Source organism: Silene latifolia, chromosome 8 (genome assembly GCF_048544455.1).
Source record: "Silene latifolia isolate original U9 population chromosome 8, ASM4854445v1, whole genome shotgun sequence".
Classification (NCBI taxonomy): Eukaryota; Viridiplantae; Streptophyta; class Magnoliopsida; order Caryophyllales; family Caryophyllaceae; genus Silene; species Silene latifolia.
The window spans coordinates 79,620,328-79,629,323 of NC_133533.1; the positions used below are offsets into that span (position 1 = coordinate 79,620,328).

Genomic DNA, 8,996 nt, shown 5'->3' on the forward strand with positions numbered 1-8,996 from the left:
ACTTGTATCATCATACAATTAACCAACTTTACTGATAAGGGCATCATCCTTTAGGTGTGACCTTAAGGGATCAACTGACCACCACAGTCCTATGACAGTAACTTCAAACTCTACCAAGCCAATCGTTATCGATTAATGTTGATCAGTTGACTATTTAATTTATCATCCCTTTCGTATTCTTATTATGAGATTTAATTATGATATTAAATCATGTGATCACACTATTGTTGAGGACACATACTCCAACAAGTTCACCATCCTCATTCTCAACCACGGTCATACCGCCCTTTTTGGGGACGATTTGAATCGGGCTAACCCAATCGCTCCCGGAGATGGAGTAGATAATTCCGTCCTCAAGCAACTTATCAACTTCTTTCCTTACCACCTCCTTCAATTTTTCATTTAACCTTCTCATAGGTTGGGCGGAAGGAGTGAATCTGTCCTCAAGTGTGATGCGGTGCATGCACACTCAAGGATCGATTCCCGTGAGGTAATCAAGGCTATACCCAATGGCTTTCTTGTTTTCCTTAAGAACTTTCAAGAGTTTTTCTTTTTGTGAAGCCAATAGGTCCGCATTGATGATCACGGGGAAGGAGTGTGCCTCATCGAGATAGGCATACTCAAGGGAATGGGGCAAAGGTTTGAGATCTACCTTAGGAGGGTTCGGACCCTCAACTTCATCCAAGATAGGTGGTAAAACTTCATAGTCCTCCTCCAAATGCTCCCCCGAGCACTTGTCTTTAGCTTCTTCAATAACTTCTTCCAACATGTCTATGGAGTAAACACTTTCAAACATAGGTTGTGAGATGGCTCCGGTCAAAGAGAATTCAACAACATTCCCTCCCACCTTGAAGGTGAGTTTCCACTCCTTGACACTAATATTAACATCTCCGGTCGCTAGGAAAGGTCTTACTAGTATGATTGGTGTTTGTTGATCCTCCGGGATGTCAAGTACCATGAAATCCGCCAGGATGTAGAAGTTGCCAACCGTAACCGACACGTCCTCGATCACACCCATCGGTCTTTGGACCGATCTATCAGCAAGTTGTAATGTCATGGAGGTGGGACTCATGTCATGTAACCCAACTTTCCTCGCAATGGGAAGAGGCAAAATGCTAACACTAGAACCAAGATCACAAAGTGCCCTTTTAATGCTCACATTACCCACCGTACACGGGATGGAAAAACTACCCGAATCTTGTAATTTCTCCGGCATGGGATTGAGTAATATTGCACTACATTCTCCTCTAAGATGGACTAGACCATCTCCTCCAATGCTTCTCTTCTTGGTCAATACATCTTTCAAGAATTTTGTGTAGAGCGGCATTTGTGTCACTACCTCGGTGAAAGGTAATGAAACTTCAAGCTTTTTCAACATATCCAAGAATTTGGAGAACTTCCTCTCCTCATTCATGACTCTACTTCTATTAGGAAATGGAATTGGAGGGTTAATGGTCTTTTCGGGAGTTGTGGCTTGCTTGGTGTTAGCTACTTCATGTGCTTCCTTTCCTTTTCCTTTTTCTCTTTCAACCACTCTTTCTTGGTCTCTTTCAACCACTATCTCCTCCAAAACAAAGTGATCATCATCCTCAACATAGTTACTCACCTTCCCCTTCTTAGTGTTGTCCACTCTACTTGATGGTGAGGGAGGTGGACTCTCCTCCCCATCTCTCATGACATCTGTTTTTCTCTTTGATTCATAATCCTTGTAAGTGTCCTCCAAGTCTTTCTCACTCCTCAAGGTCACCACATGAGCTTGTTGGTGTGGTGGTGGCCCATCTCTAGGATAAGAGCCTTGGGGAGGCAATGGGTGAGGAGCTCTTTGTGAAGATGAGGGGTTTTGGTTGGCCATATATGAATCAAATTTCCTTTGATGTGATTGGACATTTGCAAGTTCGGTCTTCAAACTTTTGAATTAATTGTCAACTTTGGCATCCATGTCCCTCAACAATTTCTTAAGAGAAGAGGTGGGGTTGGGTGGTTCTATGTATTGTTGTTGATTTTGTGGTTGGTTGAAATTTTGTTGTTGTTGATACCCTTGTTGGTATCCTTGTTATTGGTTGAATGGTTGTTGAGATTGTTGGTTTGATTGGTAACCTTGTTGTTGGTACGGAGGATTTTTGTTTTGGTTGCGGTAGTTGTCTCTTTGATGACGTGGGATGTAGTTTGGATTGTCATGTTGCCTTTGGCCTTGGTAGTTAGAGCCTTGGCCTTGGTTTTGAGTGTATTGCCTAGAATTGTCGGGCTTTGGTGGAGGCATGTATTGAGGTTGTTGATACTTGGGGTCCACTGGTTGCCCCGCATATGAAAGTTTTGGGTCTTTATTAGGGAAGGCGCGGTACAAGGACTCATGACGTTAGTTGGAGACCCTCGGTGCACCTTGTCCTTGAAGAACAAAGCACTCTTGTTGATCATCTTGCGGAATAGATGAACAATACTCAATGGTATGCCCTACACCGCCACAATAATCGCAAAGCATTTTAGGAGGATAGTGCATAGGTGAAGACCTAGGTTCTTGGATGTAATAAACCTTGGAATGGCTAGGTCCACCTTCAGTGGCATGCTTCGAGTCTCCATGCTTCTTTGCCAATTTGAACTCTTCAAATTCCTTTGTCAAAGTATCCAATTTTGCCTTGTACTCCATTTCTATCTTGGAAGGTCCTTCTCTTTTATAATCCACATCTCTAGCATAACTACTCTCCATCTCGAAAATATTTTGAATCATTTCCGTGATTTGAGCGTTATTCATTCCATCAAAGTTTCCACCCGATGCCGCCACGATCATGTCCCGGAACCTTTGCTCAAGAGTTTGGAAAAAGGTTTGGGTGGTCATCCATTTCGGGATACCATGGTGTGGACATGATGCTAGGAGGTCTCTAAAACGTTCCCAAGCTTCACTTAGAGTTTCCATAGGTCTTTGTTTGAAAGTTTGAATCTCATGGCAAATTCTTAGGGTTTTAGAAGGCGGATAGAACTTATTGATGAAGGCCTTAGATAGAGCTTCCCAAGTAGTGAATGTGCCCGGTTTATGGGAATTTAACCATTTCTTAGCGTTATCCTTTAAAGTGATGGGGAATAGCATCAAGAGCATTTGCTCCTCCGTCACACCGTTATGCTTAATGGAACCCGCTTTCTCCTTGAAGGATGTAAGATGTTGGTGTGCATCTTAATTCTTCATCCCATGGAAAGTGTCTTGTTGCATGTTGTTGATTACATGATGCCGGAGTTCAAATGTATTGGGAGCAAAAGCTCCATAGTTGATAGCCGAACATGCACTATTGTGATCCGGCCTATTGTAATAGCCCATTGGTTGGTCCGCCATGTCTTCGTTTATGATATTGTTTCGTGGAGATTCGGTTTCGTTTGTATGGTTGGAATGTTGTGAATGTGTTGGTGGATTTTGTGGTGAATCAATGGGAGAGTTTTGAGGTGGAGAGTTATGTGGAATGTGAAGTGGTGATAGGGTGGAGGAAGAGGGTGGTTGGTTTAAGTTATGTATTGTGGAATTGTGGTTGATTGGTGGGTTAAAAATGGGTGGAGATCCTCAAATTGCCGAAAGAGCTAATCTTCTTCTTGCCCGGAATGTTTTCTCGATCTCGTGATCAAGTGGGAAAAGAGGTCCGATGTAGCACCTATTCATGCACTTAAAAAAAGATCAAATAGTCCTAATACAAGAGATGCACTAGGACAAAGGGAGAAAATAAACAAGCAACAAAATAAGAGAACTAAGCCTAGATGAAAACAACTAATCCTATCCAATATTGCCATCTCCGGCAACGGCGCCAAAAACATGATACGAGTCTTATTTATACTCCTCTTGCAAGTTAACAATTGCTCGTTGTAATATGCAAAAGGGTCGAACCCAAGGGACGAAAATTGTGGCACTAGGATTACCCGTTTATAAGCTAGTTTAGTTCGATCTAAAAGAGGTGGTTTGAGTTCTAAACTAATGATTAAAATGTAAACTAAAGCAAGTATGGATTAAACAACGATTAAGATGGTTTAAAACGATGATTAAGAAAGACTAGGATGGTCGGGTTCACCCAAGTAGCATGGAGAGGGGAAATAGGCAAGGACTAATAGTTATCTAGGTTGTTACAACATGTAGACTCTAATCTCTCGATATAAATTCCACACTTAAGCCCAGATTAACCGACTTACTCATTCAATTAATCGAACTCAAAACTTGTTATCAAATCCTAGTCACTACTCAAGTTACTCACTCAAATAGTAGATAGATTGTTAGGAGAATTACTCAACTTACTCATTTGGATAATTCTACAAACACCTTATGTGCATAACAAGTAGTAAATGTAAACAACCCAAGAATTACCATTAATCCATGCCAAAAGCCTCTCCTTAACACTACAAGGGATTCCCCTACATCCTAGTAAAGAACTACTCATACATGCTCATGATGACATAAACAAAAGGTGAAGAATTTAGCATAAAACAAGCAAAGGGAAACATGTTTGCAAATTCTATAAACTAAACAATTCAATATGTAAACAAATGAAAGATGGACAACAATAGAGAAGAGATTATACCAATAATGAAGACAAAGTTGCAACCTTTGATTAAATAGAAGAATAATCTTCACCAATCTCCAATTAACAACCCAATACTAAATGTAAACAATTGAATAATACTAATTCTAAGCTAATATAAGAAGTAATTAATGATTGATTAAGGAAAGATTAGAGTTTTGATTAAGGGTTTGCATAAGGTTAAGGAAATATTTTCAGATCTAGGGTATATTTTTACAAATGATTAGGGAAGGGGTATTTATACTATCCCATTGGATTAGACATAAGAAGGAAATAAAGCCCATTTCGCGTGTTTTGGTCTCTGTGCCGGTCAACCGGTTAGTGGCCTCCCTGCCGGCAGCGAGTTCTTCTTCAATATGTGTTGGAATTGGCTTAGGTATGTTCCCTGCCGGTGGACTGGCTGCCGGCCTGCCAGCAGAGAACACCTCTTGATGGGTTTCTAACTTCAATTCCTTAGCTTGGTGGTGTGTGTACCAGTGGGCCGGCTGTCGGGGTGCCAACCGGCAGCGAGATCTTCCTCCTTTCTTTTTTCAATTCTCTCCTTAATTTGTCTAAGGCATGGGACGGGGTTCCCTGCCGGTGGGCCGGCTACCGGCCTGCCGACAGAGAACTTTTCTTCAGCATTTCTCCTTTCTTCTCACCAGGTCGTGTTCCCTGCCGGTGGACCGGCTGCCGGCAGAGAACACTGCTTCAATATCTCAACCTTCTTTTCCTCATGCTTAGTCATCGCACCGCCTCACTTGCCCCAATTTCTCTATAACCTTCTCAAATCCTGCAAGAGGGGCACAAAATCATAGATGCGGGTATCTGGTACAAAATGCAAGGTAAGGCGTACAAAACCGACTCGATAGGTGTCAGAATACACGGAAGAAGAAGGGAAATTTGGTGCAAATAAATCATATATCAGATGATCCAAATAATAAAGAAAAGAATAATAGAAGTAAACTCGATGATTGATGGAAGGTTGTCAATCCTCCAATAAACCTCAAACAATCTTCTAATTACCCAACTAAAACTAAGAACAATTGAGAGATTAAGGAAATATTAAGATGAGATTAATATTGAAAATGTGTATTACAACTTGATTAAGACTAAATTAAGAGATTGATTATGATATGATAAGATAAGATGCTAATCTAGGTTGTACAATAGGGTATTTATACTAAAATTAAGTACAAGGATTAGGGTTACTAAGGGCTTAAATGACGATTAAGACCCTAAGAGAAGCTTGCTAATTTGCAACTCCTAAGGAAATCCGCGCGTCCTGGCTTGAAGCATGCCTGGTCCTGTAAGAGGATTCGCTCGAGCTGGTATTGGGACGCTCAGATCCTATGTCTGGGACGCTCGTACGGGACGCTCGGATCGTGGGACAGGGTTCTTCTCTTATTCTTGGCTCCCTAACAATCTGTGGGGACTGTCTTAGGGATGCACGGATCTTTCGCCATTCCCTAATTCACTTCATTTATTTGCTTACGCTTCTAGTGTCGGTCTCCTTTTCGATGTTTAGTCATTAGATGCGATCCATTTACCTCCATTTTGTTCCATACATGCAAGGCTAGTATTCCTCTCTTACCAAGGACACAAAACCTCAAAGAATATGCAAAGTGGGAAACTAAAGATAAGAAATGACCCTAATATATGTTAGAAAGCATGGGAACGAGGTTAATTTGGGGACTAAATGTGCTCAAATATTAGTCAAATCAACTTTAATCTACAAAATTTTTCTATTGGTGTTTCTAATTTATTCACGTTAGCCTTATCCGTTAGATTTTATTTTATTTTGATGATTTAATGGCATTTGAGGTTTATCGGTTCCTTTTTTTCGATGTTCCACCCTGCTTTTGACTTGTTGGTTCAATATTTGCTATATAAGTTTGTGTTTGAATGGTTGACTTGCGAGTAGCTATCCGATTATGATATGCAGTTCGTGTATGGATGAATGAATTTATCCGTGTTTGTAATACTGGTAGTTCAGTAAACGTCTGAAGGTCATTAACAATAGGAATTTGTCCATCATACCTCCTGTAGAAATAATCTACTGGAGTCACATAGGAAGATATGAGGCCTAATTATGAGAAGATTCAGCAAAGTATTAAAACAATGCCTTCTCGGAAGCTGGACCAAGGCTGAGGTAACCAGCATACTGATTAAAATTGACGGAAGCGGGTTGACCATTTAATGAGGTAACCAACATCCCCAAATAATGTGCCCTTAGTAACCCTAATCCTTGTACCTAATCTTTAGTATAAATACCCCTTTGTACTACCTAGATTAGCATCATTCCTTAATCAATTCTTAATCCACTCTTAACATCTCTTAATCCTCTCTTAAATTAGTCCTAATTTAGTTGTACTACATTTCTCATTACTAATCACATCTTAATCTTTCCTTAATTTCTCTATTGTTCTTCCTTTTATTTGGGTAATTAGAAGATTATTTGGGTTTATTTGGAGGTTTGACAACCTTCCATCAATCATCAATTACTTCTATTATTCTTTGCTTTATTATTTGTAATCATCTTCATAGGTATAATTCCTCTTTACCCTTGTTTAATTACTGTTAATTACTTTCATTTATTCATCATGTTTTGCTTTGTTAGTATGATTGACAACCTTATTAGCATGCTAAACTTGATCATGGGTGAGTAGTTCTTTAGCTAGGGTTAATGGGAAATCAGGGGAAACAAACATGAGGATTGATCTATGCTTAATTTAATATGTTTTCATAATTAATTTGCTTGCTTATTGTAATTTCAACCTATGAACATGTTATATTTGATGAAATGCGAGCCTATGAATCCTTGCATTTTTTACCCATCTCTTATCTCTTCAATGAGGCTTGTAAGATATAAACCAACTCGAGTCTTATTAGACCATGCATAGAGTTGAATATGAAGGATTAAGTCGACTTGTAAGTGTTGTACGGTCTAGACGACTCGGCTCCGAGACCCAAACCTTCTTAGGGATTAAGATATACACTAACTCGATCCCATCACAACACTAAGTGCTTGCATCTAGTTGAGAACATGTTTGTACGATCAACTCCCATGAATCCTTTATAAACCCATGACACCCTAGTGCTTTTAATCAATTGTTTACAACTCCCTTTTTATTTGCTTGCTTTATTTCCGTTACTTTACTTTCATTTTGTTGTTTAGCTTAGATTACACATCACCTCAACCCAAATTATGACACCCTAAGACATTGCTATTTGCAATTGAGAATACTACATCAATACCCGTCCCTTGGGATCTGACTTTTACTTACCTCTTTACTAAGAGTAGTTTGTGAAGTTATAAATATTGTTTTGGTTGGTAGCTTTTGACGACAAGTTTGAACCGGACCAAAAAATGGCGCTTAGATTTTACTAGGGGGACGGTGTTAAATTGATTTGATTTTCGTTAATTGTTTCTAGTTGTGTCTTTCATTACCTTGGGGAAGTCAATGTCCTCAAGGTTGTTCTAATTGTTTTCTAGTTGTTTGATATTTTGCATGACTAGGAGATCACAAGGTAATTTATTACCTATTGATTTCGAGATTGAAAGGACCTTAACCTACAATAGAAGAGTTGCTAGAGGTACTTCAAGAGTTGTAGGTATTGGAGAGATTGTGGACATTCAACCAAATAACATTGAGTTTACCAACCCTTTTGCAAGAAAAGGAGAGGACAACCCAATATAAAACCCACCACAAAATCAACCCACAATGCCTAAATTTTCATCACATTCCGTACCAACTGAGGAGAACCTACCAAATGGTACTCCTACACCACCACATTTAACCGGTAATTTCATTGCTAAATCCGCATTCATACAACTAGTTGAGAGAAGTCAATTTGGAGGGATGCCTAGTGAAGGCCCTCATTCACATATGGAGACTTTTTGTGACTATTGTGATACGATTTCTCAATCCGGAGTAACTCAAGACCAAATCCGATGGGTATTGTTTCCTTTTTCTTTGATCGGTACCGCAAAGCAACGGTTGAAGAGCCTAGACAAGGCTACCCTTGGTATTGATTCATGGAAGAAGTTGGCACTTGCTTTCTACAAGAAATTCTATCCTCTGGAGAAGACTAACATGTTGAGAGCCCAAATCACCGGGCTCAAGCAAAGGGATGAAGAATCATTGTATGAAGCATGGGAGAGATTTAAGGACACTTGTCATTCTTGTCCACACCATGGACTTAGCGAGTGGTTCCTTGTGCAACAATTTTGGAATGGTCTATATGAAGATTCACACAATATCCTCAATATGGGATCCAATGGGATGTTTATTGAAGTTGATGACAATAAAAAATGGGCCAAAATCGAAGAGATAGCGAATCATAATTCCCAATATAGTAGGCCTCGAAAGGCCACTAAAGCAGGAAAGCATGAGGTAGATTCCATCACGCAATTGGGTGCTCAACTAAGTGCTCATATTGACACCATCAATTTGAAGTTTGAGAAGG

The 8,996-nt window shown here is 39.8% G+C and overlaps 1 protein-coding gene and 2 non-coding genes across 3 annotated transcripts; 1 reads left to right on the forward strand and 2 right to left on the reverse strand.

Moving 5' to 3' along the window:
• Positions 1-469: 469 nt before the first annotated feature.
• Positions 470-1,852, reverse strand: LOC141595417 (uncharacterized). Its single transcript, XM_074415381.1, has one exon. The coding sequence runs from the start codon at positions 1,850-1,852 to the stop codon at positions 470-472; it is 1,383 nt and encodes a 460-aa protein (XP_074271482.1).
• A 991-nt stretch (positions 1,853-2,843) lies between these two features.
• On the forward strand, positions 2,844-2,950 carry LOC141598009 (small nucleolar RNA R71). Its single transcript, XR_012523213.1, has one exon. It is a non-coding gene; the product is annotated as a small nucleolar RNA R71 (small nucleolar RNA).
• A 5,673-nt stretch (positions 2,951-8,623) lies between these two features.
• On the reverse strand, positions 8,624-8,730 carry LOC141598000 (small nucleolar RNA R71). The gene has a single exon (XR_012523204.1). It is a non-coding gene; the product is annotated as a small nucleolar RNA R71 (small nucleolar RNA).
• Positions 8,731-8,996: the final 266 nt, after the last annotated feature.